At 36.4% G+C, this 18,511-nt stretch overlaps 1 protein-coding gene and 1 non-coding gene across 3 annotated transcripts; one reads left to right on the top strand and one right to left on the bottom strand.

Annotated features, from left to right (window-relative positions):
• Positions 1-7,593: 7,593 nt before the first annotated feature.
• Positions 7,594-16,706, bottom strand: LOC145141016 (uncharacterized). Of its 2 annotated transcripts, none has more exons than XR_013722397.1 (2): positions 11,898-16,706; positions 7,594-11,348 (listed from the first exon to the last, which is right to left on the bottom strand). XR_013722397.1 is itself a non-coding variant. In XM_079074377.1 (2 exons), the coding sequence occupies exon 2, from the start codon at positions 14,432-14,434 to the stop codon at positions 12,002-12,004; it is 2,433 nt and encodes an 810-aa protein (XP_078930503.1). In that variant the 5' UTR covers positions 14,435-14,588; positions 16,377-16,706; the 3' UTR covers positions 7,594-12,001. The 2 variants fall into 2 exon arrangements, 1 of the variants encoding a protein (XP_078930503.1); XM_079074377.1 differs by having other exon boundaries at positions 7,594-14,588; positions 16,377-16,706.
• LOC145141594 (small nucleolar RNA R71) lies at positions 14,028-14,134 on the top strand. The gene has a single exon (XR_013722787.1). It is a non-coding gene; the product is annotated as a small nucleolar RNA R71 (small nucleolar RNA).
• Positions 16,707-18,511: the final 1,805 nt, after the last annotated feature.

The following is an 18,511-nucleotide window of genomic DNA, read 5'->3' on the forward strand; positions in this document are numbered from 1 at the left end:
ATAAAATAGTTTGTTGGGTCCTAGCCTTAATATATCATATTGGGTGTTATATTAAGGACTTAAATCAACTTTACGTGAATTTCTCCCATTGTTGATGTCTGGTTTAGACAACAATGATCTTCCCAAACCAAGCTTTCCTAATGAATATGACTTCCCGAGTTTGGCTCATGGAAGTCATACTTCTCTTCCTCCACCTCCTCCAATTATTCTCCCTAACCCACAAGTTCAGGGTCACTCAAGCCCTAATGGCAAGCAAGGTCTATGTGTGATCACATCTTAGAGATGAAGTTACATATTGACAAGCCGGGAGAGTTGGGTGTCAAAGTCTTGAGAAAGTTGGACGTTCAATCACTTTATATGTCACATAATGAGTTCCTTTGGGACTACTATGAAACAGACTATGACATGAACCTTAATGATCATATCTATTTGCTTGGTGCTGCTGAATCAGCAATGATTTGGAACGATAGTAAAGCAAATTTGATTAGAAGATCAACTTCCCAAAAACTTTATGGACAGTGACAATGGTGACACTGGAAATCCAGAAAAAGCATTCTCTTCCCAATGGAAAGGGATTGGCCATAGTCAACCCGGTTGACCAAATGGTAAAGAGAAAGGCTAAGTCTGAGATAGTCCCATTACCAAAGGGTCCATATGTTTATTTTGCCAAAGGAAGGGGCGTTGATTGCAAAGCTGCCAAATTTACCTAAGGATGTTAAAGTCAATAAGTTTGACTCTACATCAGGTAGAGCCCATTATCTAACTCTGTTAAGTTCTATACTGAGATCCTCATTACATGATGTGACTGGGTCACATGTTGATGTTTTAAGAATCAAAGAATAGAGAGAAATCTTAAAGGAAGTATATGATGATTCTGATCGCGAAGGTGGATTTCGATCGCATCAAAATTTTGAGCAGTTGCTTAAGAAGTTATGATATATTGCTAAGGAATAGATAACAACAATTTTCCATGTGGATTGTAAGGATAAGTTTTTCCACAAAGTTTTAAAATAAAAGAAAATTGTTTAATTTTATTTATTTGAAGTATCCTTACAATGGTATTTGTGGAAAATTGTTGCTTATATGATTCCACTAACAGCAATATTGGAAAATGGATTTGATTCTTTCATTTGTGGTAGTGTCTAAATTCACCAAATCAGGAAAGTTCCTCATCACCCAAGTTTCAATTGAACCGAAACTTGGAATCATGCAAGTTGAATAGTATGATGAATGAGACTTTCAAGCATTGGAAAATCAAGACTAATTACTTGTTCACATGGATGTGTGAGTCAAGTGAAGGACTAAAGGGATCGAGTACACATTCTTGTTCACTGGTCATGTCCACCACAAAGCTCGTTAAGACTATTTGATTTACTAAAGTTTAGTAAATATGGTTATACTTACAAGTTTAAGTATAATTCTGAAACATTGGAAAAGTCTCAATGTATGGCAGAACGAATGGGAAGAATCAAATTAGGCAGAAAGATAAAAGTTTCTCAAATCTGAAAAGATGGGAGAGTACTTTAGTATCATGTTTGTGATCATCTTAATGATTTAGAAATCATATAACAATTAGTCCTCTAAAGGTCATCTTAGTGCATTCTTATGAATAAGAAGAGGAGTCATGAATTGTTGAAATGGTTAGATCAGGAAGATGAGTCATACTTCGTTCCAAAACAATTCTTAGAGTCATACTCCAAGATTGTAACTTGAGTGACATATCTTAAAGAAAGGTTTAAAACACTTGTCAAATGTAAGAGTAAAAGTGTCCTACTCTTGTACATTTGAAATTGGTAAGTTGTGATGTTTTGGATAAAACAAAGACCAACTAAGGCCAATTGTGTGAAGTGTTTGTCTTGATAAAGAATCCGAACTATCTCTTGAATATTTGGCAAGATAGTCTTATATGTCAAGAGGATTGTGGGAGTCTTAAAGATCCTAAAAAGAATATCAAGAACTAATCGAGAATAAAACCTGAGGTTCTTCACTAGCACACGACTTGAGGTTTATAACCTATCGTGTTGACATATTCTGTGCCCATTCCAGTTAAAGTTGGCTTTGCATAGGAGTTCTGAAATTTCTCAATTGGTTGCATAACAACTTGGAAGCAATGGCAGGCCCTGTACTGCCAGGTGGCAAGAAGTTAAGATTGCATAAGTTCAGTCCATATGAGTTTGGATTTGTCATTATACTTGTCTTGTGACTATGGTTTTGACGATTCACATGGATAAGAACACATACACCATAAAATCTAAGGGTCATAAGGTTTCTCTCCGATTCATGAAAATGATGGTGAGGAAACACTTCCACCAAGTAGATTTGAAGCAGATGGCAAAAGGTCTAAACAATTGAGACTATGATTACGGCATCCATTTTCATAGTTCTGAAATTGTTTAGACACACATGCATGCTATCTAAGGAAAGGTGTATGATTTTGATAAAGTTTTATCAAAGCATCTCGTATCAGAAATTTGAACTTTGGTAAGAAAGTCAATAAAGTATTGATTTCTAGAAGTCCAGCTGATTTCTGAGTACATGTCAAAGCTAGTGGGAGCATAAGTGTTATGCTAATAATCATCATGTTAGTGGGAGCATGATAATTATTGTTAGTGTTGCAAGTTAGCAATGTTAATTATAGAAAACAAAAGTTTCAATTCGTGAGGCTGCAGGGATTGAAAAAGTTGTTTTGCTATAATTAAGGGAGAGGATATACTTCATTTCAGTTCTAAAGGCTTAGATTGAGACCTTAATCATCCTTAGTCAAGAATATATATATATATATGAATTTCATGTTGGATTGGTTCAACTTAAGGAAATTCTATATATTGCGTTCTCAAAATTCGATTATGATTACGGCATCCCTCTTCATAGTCAAATTTTGAAAACATGGCAAATAAAAATATTGTAGCAAAAGACTGGTCTAGAATCATGTCTTTATGTGAGACATCATGAATCGTGTACCATTTGCTTTGGGTACAGGATCGATTGCATGTGCTATCATATTTGTCATTTCTAAATTTTTCCAAATGCCCAGAGGCATTAAGAAGGGAAAAGGTCTAGAATTGGATATGACTAAAATGATTAAGCAATTGTCGAGGACAATCTGAGGTTTACCAAAGATTGGTTGCTCAGGGACACTTGGAAGTATAGTGCTAATTTTGGAAGGACCATATTGACAGATTCTGAAAAGAGGCATCTCTTATTCAGAAGTGATAGTCAAAATGAGAATATGGAGTTGTCTCCATAGGTGGAAGTTATCTGTGTAAGATTAGAAAACTTAATGCAAGAAGCATGTCCAAAGCAATGTACTTTGAATATGAGACTTAGTTTCCATGGAGTTGATCTCCATTGGAATACCTTATAATGACTGTTGACAAGTCTTTGTGACTTTGTACATATTCATTACAGGAGGGTCAGTGCATATAAGTTTAAAATCTAAACAGATTTCGATAAATGATAGGAATTTGAAATTCTCACATTTTTCGATAAGGATTTGGGAGTGTGAAATTAGAATCATTGAAATTATGTTCAATTGGTTTATTTCACAAAGTAAGGATCATAAACAAACATAGAGTGCATACTTCGTGTATGGCAAAGCTATTGTTTAAGAAAAACATAGTGTACATGCTTGGAGCATGGGACAACTAGTGTTTTTAATTCAAGTATAAAGTTGATAAAACCGAAACAATGAATAATGAGTAATCAGTGTGGTGATAAATAAAAGTGTTTATTTATATTCATAGGGTTTGATGCCATATTTGATTCATTTATTCTTGTGTTTCACTTTGCATGTTTTGACTTCCAGAATAACTAAGTCGCTCTTCCTGAATGATTAAGTTATTCAAACCATCCACATTCGGTCATATGTTGGAAGTAGATATGAATCAAGACTGTCATGGGTTGGTTTGTAGAGGTCCAAGTTGGTGGACAAAGTGGTGCTACAACACTTATGAGTGCTCATAAGTTCTGAGTATTGGATTCAACCTGCGCTCATTTGAATCACTTCATGGATTTTATCACGAGTGATCATGAGACGATAATATCTTATATTCTTCAAACCTAGAAATATGAGTTGTTACTATGAGTTGGTTATACATTGATTGCACGAAAACGCATTTGGTAACTCGATGTTATAAAACGTGCCTTTGTGTATGATTCAACAAGTAGTAGAACAAGCCATATGAGTCGAAGTTTATCCATTCCTTTTACCTTCGGGATAAAAGCGATATATGTGGGCCCCTCGATGATTTAGCGATGACACATGTGAGTGCTTGGCCAAGCCAGGACTGATTTGATTTGTTCAATCAGTCAGTCATCATAAATCGAAAATCGGGAAAAAACAAATGAACAGAGAGAATGATTATAATCCATGTCTCAGTCCATATGATATCTAGAATGGAGGAATATATGATCCCTTATCTAATGGACGCGTCATTGATTTGTTCAGAGTTCGACAGCGGCTTTAAGAGCTACGATTGCTAGTCGGGTTATGAAGTCGTACTTGCAATAATAGTTTTAGACTTATCCAAGTGGGAGACTGTTGGATTAGATGTCTAAGCCCATAACTATTATTGGTATGTACTTGACCCGAGAGTAGCATGATCCATTTGGGTTGCATATCATCAGGACAATTTGTTAGGATGGACTTTTGAGAGAAGGTTATTTATGGTTTATTAATATATTATAAGTTATAATATATTAATATGAAATCATATGTTTTAATTAGTATCGATCAAGAATTAATTTGGAATTAATTTAGTGATCAAAAGAGACTAATTAAATCTATGGGGACTAATTATGATAATTAGTTATATTTATATGTGTTGGGCTTATGATCCATGTTGGACCAAGTTTATGTATGGATACATAAAGAGTTGGGCCACATGAACCATGGATCATAAAACCCATGGGTATGGATTATGGGTTATACCCATGACCCTTGGAATCCTACATATAAATAGGTTACTCCATAGCCAAAATCACCATTTCTTTTCTTAGAGAAATATGGAGGTGTTTTGGTGTATGAAATTCTCTCTCAAGAGCCACCTTTGTCCTAGGTGTGTTGTGATTCCATTTGAGGCATTTCATATTATTGGTGCTAAGCTCTTAAGGCCAAATACATCAAGACTTCAAGCCACATAAAAGGTATGTTTCCCTAACTAGTATATTATATGGTTTATGTCAAATGCATGCTAGTTATAGGTTTAATGCCTTGGAAACCATTTGCATGTATAATAGAGAAAACATAGATCCAAGGTATTTAGGGTTGTATGTGCACCATAGGATGTTGTACTATACTAAAACCCAACAGTGGTATCAGAGCCATGGGTTGTTTTCTATTATATTTGATGCAAATGTATTTTTTTTTTCATGTTGAAGGAAAAAAAAAGAAAAAAAAAACATGAAGTTTGTCAAATTTTATGATAATTACTTGACTTTATGAAAAACTAATTATTTATAAAATTTGAGTCACTTTACTACAAGAGTTGAATTAGGTCAATTTATTAAAGGATAGAATGATATGATTATTTTAGTTGTTTTAAAAGTTTGATCTAAATGGTTTTAAGGAGTTATAAATTTTGTCATAAAATTTTGGAACTCAAAAGTTTTTTTTAAAGTTATGATCTTAAGAGTTTTGAAACTTCCATAAGTTATGGATGTGAAATGTCTCATTTATTAACTCTTTAGGTTATGAATTCCAAGAGTCTTCAAAGGATAATTGTCAAAGTTTCAAGATTTGTATTAGTTTATATGATTATCTAATTTCTTGAAAATTGTTGATGTGAATTATCTTTACTTATGAGTTTAATCTAGATCATAGAAAAATTATTTGATTATTGTGTTAATTGGAATATTTGATCTTAATGGTTTTTATGAACTCCATAACTTGTCCTCAAGTTATGGAAAGTGAAGAGTTTTTCTTTTTAAAGTGTCATTAAGTCTCATAGGTTATGAAAATAGAAGAGTCACTATTTTTAATGTCATCATTAAATGATTTATTGTCTTCCATAACTTGTCCTCAAGTTATGGAACTTGAATTTTTTTTCATTAAACCTTAATTAAACTCATAAGTTATGAAAAATCCAAGAGTTTTGAGGTGTTTTGGAGGTGTTTTTAATGTCACCACTTCTTTTCTTAGAGAAATATGGAGGTGTTTTGGTGCATGGAATTCTCTCTCAAGAGCCACCTTTGTCCTAGGTGTGTTGTGATTCCATTTGAGGCATTTCATACTATTGGTGCTAAGCTCTTAAGGCCAAATACATCAAGATTTCAAGCCACATAAAAGGTATGTTTCCCTAACTAGTATATTACATGGTTTATGTCAAATGCATGCTAGTTATAGGTTTAATGCCTTAGAAACCATTTGCATGTATAATAGAGAAAACATAGATCCAAGGTATTTAGGGTTGTATGTGCACCATAGGATGTTGTAGTATACTAAAACCCAACAATCCCTCCCCTGAGACTCCGCCTCCTGTGTCACACCCCCAAACCAAAATGGCAGAAACATTCGGGGGTGGATGACTTCATGTAGTATCATAACAGTTGAATATTTGTAAAGAAAGTAAACACGACCATCATAAATATAATTTAAAAGTTACATTGTTGAATACAATACATGTCTCAAAATAAATTACAATATGATGATTTAATATGTTTTAAAACTGACGTCTTAGCGTCCCTTCTCCAAAAGCTGATGTTTTACCTGTATTACTGAATCCCTGAGAAATACAAGTAGGTTTGAAAAAGTGTCAACAATTAAGTTGGTAAGTTTATAAGCGTTTTTGTATTAGAATTGTATGCCTTTCTGTATAAAATAACTGAGTTTGTTGGTGAAGTCCTTGTAAGTACATTCCCCGGAACGACCCTAGTTTTGGCCATTAGTAGAGCTATTTATTCCTCCTTGATGCGTGCAAATAGCTACACCTAATTTTATTATTTATAACCTAACTACCTTAACTAACTAATTGCACCTAGGCAGTGTACCTAGTCAAAATTATAGAATAGTTGGGTAAGTCGGGTGTCGATCTCAGGGAACGGTTTTGACTAATTAATTTATCTACTATTAAATTGACCTAATTTTAGAGCAAAGAGGGGGTTTTATCTGATTTTGCAAGACCAGACGAACTTAAATCACAAAATTCAATCAATTAATTAAAAACACTCCTGTCTAGTTTGAATCCACTTCTTCATTTATGTTTAGCTAATATTTATGGATTATCAAAGTTGGTCACCAATTATTATGTAATTAGCAATTCAAGCCCAAATTTACTAATCTTTTTACCAATTCATGAACTACCTTGTATGGTCACACATAAGCAAAACACAGAATTAGTTATTAATTATAAGTGAGTTATGTAAGATTTATCTAAGCAAACACAATTATGGTCATAAATTATGTCCTCTAGCACAGCTAAATTAGTTACTTTTATCACTTATCTAAGATTTTGGTCGATCCTAGCTCTAGCAATTCAATGTTCACTAAATCACTAGGTTTCAAGTTCATGTAATTTAATGTTCACCAACTACACAGAACATGAACTTAAGCAACTAAGAAACTAAAATAACATGCTAGGTAATGATAATCCAACACAAGCAATTTACCAACTAATCAAATTCAATAGTCATTAAGCTAAAACATAATTCAGAAGCTTCATCTAGCTAGACAAGAGCTGCTAGATTCAGCTACTCATAGTAACAAGTAAGCGAAAACAAATCAAATTATCAAACATGTTCATAACTATCAAACTAATTAATTAATTGTGAACCTTTACTCCTTTTGGTGTTGAAAGCCTTTTTCAGAACTCTTTTTCTGCTTAAAATCGTCTTCAGGTAACCTTCCAATCAGCCAAGAAGTCCCCAAGTCGTAATGGGCAAGGAAATTTATAGTTTTCTGATTTCCCAAGTTCACGTCGTGAACCATACGGATTCACGTCGTGAATGCGATCTTTTCATATTCGACAAGGACTCTTTCACCCGGATGCATATCTTCTGGAATACTCTTCTCACGTCGTGAATCATGAACTATTCATGTTGTGAGTACGGTTTTTGCTGAGTTTTTCATCCTTCTTCCCTTCAAGCCTCCAAAGTTCCAAATGTTGTCAGTTTTGGTCCCTTACTTCGAAAATGCCTCTATTTTGGCTGCAAATAACAATTTATCCTTATAAGTACCATTATCCTATGCAAATAACCAAAATATTAATAAAAACGTAAATAAATATTGCCTAAAAATGTGTATAAATATGGCAATATCAAAATACCCCACACTCGTGCTTTGCTTGCCCTCAAGCAAATCTAATTATTTTTAAACTTAAACCTTCATCACCAACATCACATAGAACGATCCAACTCAAACTCAGTCATTATGCCAAGACCTCAACGCATGCATTTGTGTCTAAAATTTTTCCTAAGTAACCCCCCTCAATTCTAAATACTCACAATCCTCATAAACACTCGCCCACTTCTTTCGAACAATGCTCATTTTATGCAACCCTCCGAATCCATCCTCAGAAAGCTTTCTAACCTCAAGGTACTTTTGTAAAGCTACCCAAGCATACATAAACTAAATAATTACAACTTTTAGAAGATACCACAATATGGAGCTCTTGAATTCTTCACTTCTTGATATTTTGATATTTAATTTCTTTGAATTCACCAACTTTTATGTTTTATTTTGATATCTTCAACTTTTGAAACTTCAGAATTTTTGATCTTTGATCTTCATACTTTGATACTTTTATGCTCCAAAAATTCCTCAATTTTTCACTTTTTGGTAATTTCTCTCTCTTTTTTTTACATGTACTCACTTTTTTATATCACTCAAAAACTTACATGCTTAAGTAGGGGCGCTTTACTTCAAACCTTATTGGTTAAGGATATTAATTTTCCTGGATACATTTCAAGTTTAGGCTGCTAAACATATCGCATCCCTCAAACTAAGCAAGGTTGTGTTTTTGTCCCATGATTTCACTAGAATAAGGGAGGCCACAAATGCACTATAACGTATATTGGCTCAACTAAACATTTGGACCTTTATCAGATCATCCCAATGCAACACTAGCAACTTAAGTTCAAATTATTATTACTAGAACTAATATTATATTATTATTTCAAACCCATGAAAATTTTTAAATTCCCTAAGATTTCTAGCAATTTACTAATTTACTTTTTCTACCCCCTACCCCACACTTATTACATACAATACCCTCATTGTATGCATAAAATAAATTAAAAGCAATAAAAGGGAGAAAAAGGAACAGACTCCCCTGGGATAGAAGTGGCAAGATCGAACTCCAAACGTGTAGTTGACATGTGCATCTTGAATATGGAACTTCATCTAAATAGGAACTTGGACTTGAACTCACGAAAGATGTAAGTGAGCCAACAAGCGAAAAAGCAATGAATCGAAACTTCAAACTCCCATCAGAATGGTGTAAGTCTTCAAAATGTATAGAATAATGTGGGAAAGCATACGCCACTTTGTATAGTAGAGGAAACAGCTAGCATGCGCGTCATAAAAACCCCAATTATAGTGAAAATGGGAAAACTCACGACCTGAGTTATATAGGCTCACGACGTGAGGTCGCAGGAATGCGGAATCTGAAATCTATAATAACTCAACTCACAACGTGAATAGTGTATGCTCACGTCGTGAAAACTGGGCGACTGAAAAATGAGACTGCCCATTCTTCTTATTACTTTTGGCATCCCATTCCAATTTCTAAATTGTTAAAGACACTGCTGAATGCAGAATTTCTATGATTCCTTGCTAATCTCATCCTCTCTCTCGACTCACCCCACACTTATTTTTAATTGTGGGTCTCGACTCTTAACTCTAGACTTGTAATGACCCTTGACTAAACGATCACGACTTTTGACTCGACTTTACTTCCTTCCCAAGACTCCTTAGCAAGCTGCAATCAAACAACCAAAAGAAAATAAAAGTAACATAATAATAAACCAACAATTGTTCAACAATCCGTACAAAGTGCTCGAACCAAATAAACTAGAAACTAAAAACTAAAATAAATAAAACCAAACTAGCGATCAATCATCTTCCTCTTCATCCCGAGCTCCACTAGTGCCTGCCCCATCTCCTCCTTGGCCTCGATACTCGCTCATCCTAGGGCAAATTGGGTAATGATACCCTAAATGAGGAGGCTGCTCCACATGGAAATGTTGCACCAAATTCTCCATTGTCCCACCAATCCAGTTCATGCTCAAGGAAAGCTGGTCAAAATACCCTGTCATATCATCCCCAAAGTGTGATGCTACCATGGGTGCTGATTGGCGAACCGACTGTCCTCTTTCCCCTTGTCCTCTCACATTTCTTCTCATCGGCCTTGGTTGTGGCTGCTCCTCGGGTTGTGCACCAGGCTGCTCACCACCATCACCCTCATCATCAGTATGAACAATCCCCCAATGGGTCCCATAATTCTGAACAACCCTCATTGTCTCCAAGTATCCCATTGTGAACTCGTTACCCTCCATGCAAGTCAACGAGCGGGTAATGGCGGAAACGATTAAGCCATAAGAATGGGCCAGTCGAGTGATAAAATGGCCCCCACATATAGGGTTTCCGGGGCGGGAACTCGTAGCAGAATCCGCTAAGTAGCGGGCCAGAAAATAAGGAATGTTGCAACACACGCCCGGCTGTAAAATGCATCATAAATAGAACAGATTTTGCTTCGTGACCTTATCCCCATGGCGTTTATGATTGATCAAGAAAGTGATGAATCGGCCTATCAAACGGTGAATGAGGGATCTTATGCTGCTTTCAGGTGATACTCCAGAATTGAATATTTCGGATGCAATGTTGTTCCATAATTCGATCCCCGAAGCCCCACTTTCAAGTCTCGAGCCGCCTCTCTAAAAAACATAGCAAATTCTGGAGTCATAGCTTCCTGGACCGTGTATAACCCCATCCTCCAGGAAAACTAAATCAAGCTGCACTCACGATATTCACCCCCGAGTCTAAAAACTAAGGCTTGCGGGAATGTAGGGTCGCAGACATTCTCATGGAATACCACCGTAGCAAAGAATTCCACACACAATTCCTTATATACCCTTTTCTTGGATACCGAATAGATTAAGCCAACCCTTGCAAGTGAACGAAAACCCATTTCCCAAAAATATTTTTGTGAAAAATGGAGACAGCCTATCAAAGATTCCGACCTCCCTCAACCTTGTCCAATTGATTGTTGGGGCAACAGCAAATTCCCTGTTGTACAACCACCCTAGCCTATTATTGCAACGTGTGAAAATGTCTCGTGGCAAGGTGGTTGGAAAAGCATAAAATGGGTGTAAACATGCCACCCCTGTTAGAACTTCTCTTCTGGGAGCCATTTCTGGAATGGTAAATTACGTAAGCACAAGAGGATTAAAGAACGTACGTCGGCCGAAATCGAACAAGGGGGGACCAGTCGCCTCTTTCACTTCGTGGGAATAAAGAAATGTTTGGTCAAAGAGGGTTCTGTGTCTTTTAATCCGTGGTCCCGAGTATTTCAGGATTCACGTCGTGAATCCTAAAAGGTTCACGTCGTGAATTCAGTATGGGCTTAAAAACTGGGCTATTCAATCTATACCAAAATTGGACTGGACTAAAAATAATGGGCCATTTAATTTAATAGAAAATGGGCTAATTATGGATTAATGATATATTGTCCGTTTCAATCTGGACTCACGTCGTGAATCATAATGATTCACGTCGTGAATACTGTCTGATTATAAACTCCAAATTTGTCTATTAACTAAATTTTTTTTAATTATTACCATTTAATTTTTAGGGACCCCCACACTCAGTGTTATATCATGTATAGAGTGATTTGGATGATATGATCGACTTCCCGAAAACTAAAAAAAATGCAAAAACTAAAGAGAAAAAGAAAAACGCAAACCAAACTCGGGTTGCCTCCCGAGAAGCGCTTCTTTTTGAGGAGTCTTGAGCTGGACTCCGTGCCTCCTATGTTGATTCGTCAGAAAAGTCCACCACCAGGATCTTCTACTCCTTGAAACGCCTCTTGTAAGCTTGCACTCGACGAATATACGCCTTTTTAGAATTCTCTTTTTTAGCCTTGACTTCATTTCCATCGAGCTTGCGTTTGATACCTTGAGTCTTCAATTTTTCATCATTTTTAAGCTTCATAATATCCTCCTCCTCCTTCACCACTGGGCTAGTTACCTTTGATGTAACCTCCTCTTCATCACTAGACGTGTCATCACTTTCCTTACTCACCCAAGATGTCGGTGTTTTATAAGCAAACACTTCGAATACAAGTGGAACAGAAGCTCTTGGCTTGGTGCGCTTGATTTGCTGAATTGTTTTAATTTCTTCTTCCATAAGGTTCTCCAATTCTGCAAGCTCATTATCATCTTCAATATTGAACACTTCACCTTCAACATCATATCCTTGAAAACCATCTTGTAGTCCAAAAGTTTCTTCTTCATCACCAACCCTCAACGTGAGCTTGGATTCTCGAATATCGACAAGATACCTAGCAGTATTTAGTAAAGGGCGACCAAGAATGATGGGGACATTCACATCCTCTTTCATATCCATCACTACAAAGTCAACTGGGAAAATGAATTTCCCAATTTTAACTAGGATGTCTTCTACTATCCCTCTTGGGTGAGTCACTGAACGATTTGCCATGTGGATTGTCATTTTTGTAGCCTTCATCTTCTGAATATTTAACTTTTGGTAAAATGAAAAAGGCATCAAATTAATGCTAGCCCCAGAATCGGCTAAAACATATGTCTTCAAATTATTACCAAACTCACATGGAAGAGTGAGGCGTCCAGGATCTCCCATCTTCTTAGGTATCTCTCCCAATACAGCCCTTGAGCTTTGCTCACTAAGGATCACCTTAGAATTCTTCTTCAATTCTTGGCGAGTGTCTATTAGATCTTGGAGGAACTTCGCGTATTCTAGAACTTTTGATAATGAATTAATAAAAGGAGTATTAATGGGAATACCCTTTATTTGTTGAATAAACTCCAGATGTTCCCTTTCCAGTGGACTAAGATGTGCTCGAGACGGGAATGGTAAAGGTGGTTTATAAGCTGGAACGGATTCTGACTTCTTCTGTTCAGACCGAGCCCACGACGTGAGCATAGCGGGCTCACCACGTGAACTTGGTATTCCAGCAGATTCTTCGTTTTCGAGTTTTGTCTTCTTAGGCTTTGGTTCAGATGGCTTTGGCTCCACTTCTAAAGCTTCTAGGAATTCAGAAATCACCTCTTCTTCAGTATTAATGGCCATGATGTGAGATTGGGTCTTCTTTTCAGGAATTTGTGGAGACAATCTTGTATTTACCAAAGTAGTAAGTTGACCAAATTGAACTTCAAGGTTATCGATGGAAGCTTGCTGATTTTTTAATAATGATTGTTGGTCAATCATCATAGCATGATAATTCTTCATCATAGTTCTTTGATCCTCCATTGCAGTATCAGTAGCATCATTCCTTTTTTCTGAAGCTTCCATAAACTTTATTAACATGGTCTCCAGATCAACTTTCTTCTCAGCTGGTGGTTGCTCTCTTTGGTAGAAGCCCCGACCAGTTTGCCTAAATTTCTCTTCTTTTTGCTTCTTGCATTCATCGTAAGGCAGCCACTCCTTCTTTGGTTTTCTCCAATCTTCATCGTATTTGTCCCCACTTGAATAGAAAACTTGAGCTTTCTTGTTTCCATATTCATCCATATTGCAATCGTTTGTCAAATGTGGGCAACTACATCTCTCGCAACCAACTCGAATTGCATGAATTGATTGATCCATTTGGGTCAATCTCCTATCCATAGTGTTAAGCATTGCCATCACAGCAGCCATCTCTTCAGTTTGTGTACCTCCATTGCCTTTTATTCCATCACGCCTTGGGTTATGATATTCACGAGAGTGCTTTGCAAATTCTTCAACCAACACCTTGATTTGATTTGGATTTTTCTTTGTAAGCGGTCCTTGCGAATCAAGAAGTTGACGCGTCATGACATTTACTCCATCGTAAAATATAGATACTTCTTGTTGGATGTTGAGGTCGTGATGAGGATAATTCCTTAACAAGCCCTTGTAACGCTCCCATGCCTCGTATAATGACTCCCCTGGTTGTTGCTCAAAGTTGGCTATCGCCTTCTTGAGTTTAGCTATCTTGGATGGTGGGCAAAACTGATCTAAAAACTGTTCACGCATTTGAGCCCAAGTAGTTATTGTGCCAGGTGGAAGTGCCTTCACCCAGTCTTTTGCAGCTCCTTTGAAAGTAACTGGTAGCATCCTCAGCAAGACAGTATTTCTCTCAACATTTGGAACATTAAAGTAATCAGCAATGTCATTCACTTTGTCACACCCCCGGCCAAGGCGGAACACGCCGGGAGCGGGACTAAGTTCATGGATCACAGATAAACTGAATATATAGCACAAGTACAACGATAAACAAAACTGCATTTGTATTCCATCATTAAGTTTGAATACAGGGTTCTTACAGATAATAATAGTACAGTAGTTGCCTTAAACAGGTAAGCAGATAACAAAAACAAGCTAGCTAGGTCGTCTACAGTCCACGGCTAACCTTCTGTCTGAACGCCTGTCTGATGATCCCCTAAGAATACATGTAAGTTTGAAAATCAACACAAAGGTTGGTGAGTATCATAGGTTTTCTGCTAACGCAGTAATACTTTTAATAAGTCTAAAAAGTATTATCTTTGTATGTATAACAACAGTTAAAACAGTGTTTGCAATGAGTCTTTAAAAGCCAAAATGTATAGTTTGTATAAGTAAACTCATACGTAAAACTGTGTTTGTAATGAATCTTTGAAAGCCAAAACGTTATGTTCCATAAGTAATTACATACTTAAAACTGTGTTTGTAATGAATCTTTGAAGCCAAAATGTTATGTTCCATAAGTAATTACATACTTAAAACTGTGTTTGAAAGCAACCAAATACATGGTTGTACGGGTAACGAATAAAGCTTTCTGCCAAGGTTGTACTTAACAACCGCAGATACGGATAAACAAACATACGGATATACGGATACAGTTATCTGCCAAGGTTGAACTTAACAACCGCAGATACGGATAAACAACAAGCATATTTGATAAGCATACACGTAAAGTGTACGATACTTGTTTAAACAGTTGACAAAACTTAGTATAGTGTACACAAGCACATGTATGAGCCTAAGATACAAGTTCTATAACTTGTATAAATGCATAAACCTATATATTTATGTCATAAACAGACATACGGATATACGGATAAAGTTATCTGCCAAGGTTGAACTTAACAACCGCAGATACGGATAAACAGGTAATTGACAAGTATATTTGATAAGCATACACGTAAAGTGTACGATACTTGTTTAAACAGTTGATAAAACTTTGAGTACAAGCACATAAATGAGCCTAAGATACGAGCTCTATAACTCGTAAAAATATATGAACTTATATATTTTTGTGTATGTATGAGGTATGATGAAACTACCAAGTTGATGACTGGCTATACAGTCATAGCACAATTTTTAGTTGGAACGTATATGTTATTTTTATTAGTTGTATTATCTTTAACAACATAACATATGTAGCTATTGAGGTTTAAAACGATTTTGTTTACTTAACATGTAAGCGTTTAAACAATTATTTCTAAAACTGGTAAGTATTTACACAAAACAATGATATTTTTTTTGTGTATTTCGTATGATAAATATTACTTAATACACGTACTATCATGTACAGACGAGGGCCAGACATGAAACACCGAGGGCAGGACCATTTTGGCATTATAGCACTTCTGAAATCCAGCAACCCATTCGGCCCTTCAAACCAGATTCCCCGTACCGTAAATAGTAGCGTAATAAATACTATTTCCGTGTGATTTATATTGCATAAAAAACGATGGTGTTGTTTGTTTAAACAAAGTATTTATAAAATAGATATATACTAGATATACAAGTACTAAAACAGGATTTTAAATAAATAAATAAAGTTTGAGATTATTTTGTAACAAATTACGAAAACAGGATCGAAAGTATTTGAAATGAATTTGAGAAATTGTTTTGAATGTTTACTGATAAAAATAAACGTGTGCATGGGTTTCTTTTTGCTTTGTATACTTACTTAACAACCAAAAATGTAAATAATATTCATGGGAAGCTTGAAAGAATTAAATTGGAATCAAAGTTTATAGGGCTGATTTGCGAAAACCAACACAAGTCAGAGGTTTGTTTTAAATAAAATCAATGGAGGTTTGAGGAGGAGTCTCCTCCTCGCGGTCACGTACGCAGTTATACAACAAACGAAAAGAAAAAAAAAATTGGGTCTCGTCTAGGTTGATTTACTAACAACGAAAAGAAGCACAAAAATAAAATCGAGGGGCGATTGAAATGATACCTACTGCGGTAGCAAAGCGGTGGTGGTGGCTGGTCGGACTTCCACAGTAGCGGCGGCAGTGAGAGGTGGCGGAGCTGCTTCTGGCAGCTTTGTTGCCTCCATTTTCTTCCTTTCTGTTGGCTAGCAACGACGAGGGAAATAGGTAGCAATAGTAGGGAGTTTTTGGAGGAGCTTGGCAGTCGTGTATAAGAGAAATAGGGTTTTTTGGGTGGTTTTAGTGGTTTAGGGTGGTGGTGTTAGGATGGTTAAAGGTGTAAATCGGGAGAGCTCTTGGAGAGAGTCTAGAGAGAGAGAGAGAGAGAGATTGGGATAGAAAGGGATAGAAGAGGAATGGACATTGGTGTGTTGAAGGAGGAACCCAAGCCTCCTATTTATAGTAAAAGCATACACACATGCATTTTGAAGCCATACCTTGTACTTGGAAATGGAGGAGTGCAAGTAAGACGGTGAGGAGAAGTTGAAGAGAATGTCACGTGGGTTTGATCAAATGGGGAAGCAAGAGGCGAAATGAGCTGGCCATTTCCTTGTATGCAAGTTATGTGGGGTCTCACAAAGTAATCTAATTCTTTAACTTGTCCAAAACATTCATAATTGATGAATCGAGATTCCGACATCGGATTGCGTTTTAAAAAATTTCTTATGAAAAAGGGTAATTCAAGGATTCCAGAAACCCGAACGGATTAATTTTTGGAGTTACGGAACTCCGGGAAATTGCGTTTGAAGTTTTGCGTTTAAACGGCTCGCGGTATCCGTTTTCGCGACTTTTGTGAATATTTTCGTAACAATTATTTTGAGTGTGAAATTAAATAATAGACTATAACCTGAATCCGAAAACGCTCTCGGAAATCCCGTCGGCAAAGTGTAAGTGCCTCAACGGATCGATTCGGTTTTACGCGATTAAATAAAAATAATGTTTTACTGTCTGTTTTTCTTAAAATTGTCGTATCTTTTGCATACGAACTCCGTTTTGAACGTTCTTTATATTTTCGGAAACAGGGAAACATGTACTATAATATTTTAATGTTTGTTTTTCTCAAAACTGCTTAATGCAAAATTTTAGTTTTTCAGATGCATTGATTAGCGTTGTCGTTTAAGCGGTTTAATTATGTTGACAATTTACACACTCGAAAGCAATGTATCATATGACATCATATAATAATTGGAATAAAATTATTTGTTTTACTTTAGATGCATTAAAAATCAGTAATTCGGATAAACAAGAGATTCACGGATAGAATGTCGGTTATAATAATAGCCCTAAATTTCGGGTTGTCACACACTTCATCTAAATGTTTGAAAGCATCCTCGTGATCTTTTCCATAGAAGGGAATATCTTAAGTGCAGTAAGGATCAAAGGATGTGTCCCTTTAACTCGAATGTGGCATTGGCAGGAATTGTAGGGTGTACTAAACCCGACCCCACATCATCTCGAATGCGCTTTTTGTAGTCCCCCATGGCCATCTCATCAATGTTCGCCATTTCGTTCTCCGGCTCATTCTCGGGTTCACTCGTATAAAGTCCAAATTATGTTTTTGATTCGTACTCGGACTCGTGTGGATTAGGAATTTGATCGAAGACTTCAAACTTGCTCTTTGAGGCTGAACTCGATTCTCCCGTTTTCTTTCCTGACTTCCTTGAAAAGGCTGATTTCAGTTCTTATAAAGGCGACTTCTTATTATTCTTTTTGTGTAGCGTAGACTCCGGATCTTCAAGCGGTGGCACCAAAGGTGTGTCGGATCCTCTGGTCATCAACTCCTGCAAAACAGACAAAATGAAAAAACGTAAAACTGAACAAAAACTAAATAAAAATTTCCTACAGACTGGCCACCACGTCGTGGTAAAGACTACCACCTCGTGTTGTCGCAGAAAAACTAACAGAAAAGAAAATCGTAGAAAATCTAAAAATTACTGAACTCGCGTCGTGAACTTAAGGTTCACGTCGTGAGCCTAGTACTGAAAAAAACTAAGCTAAAAAGTAACTTTTTGCAGGTTTTACCCCACAAAAAGGATCAATCAACCTAAAGCAAATACATCAAACAAATCAAATAATTCGTTCCCCGTCAACGGCGCCAAAAAACTTGGTGCGTGCAAATAGGTACACTTAATTTTATTATTTATAACCTAACTACCTTAAC

Source organism: Lactuca virosa, chromosome 9 (genome assembly GCF_052849685.1).
Source record: "Lactuca virosa cultivar CGN04683 chromosome 9, Lactuca_virosa_CGN04683_v6, whole genome shotgun sequence".
NCBI lineage: Eukaryota > Viridiplantae > Streptophyta > Magnoliopsida > Asterales > Asteraceae > Lactuca > Lactuca virosa.

Bases quoted from the DNA above. Each gene is read 5' to 3' on its own strand.
- LOC145141016 (XM_079074377.1), bottom strand. From the start codon at position 14,434: ATGCAGTTTTGTTTATCGTTGTACTTGTGCTATATATTCAGTTTATCT.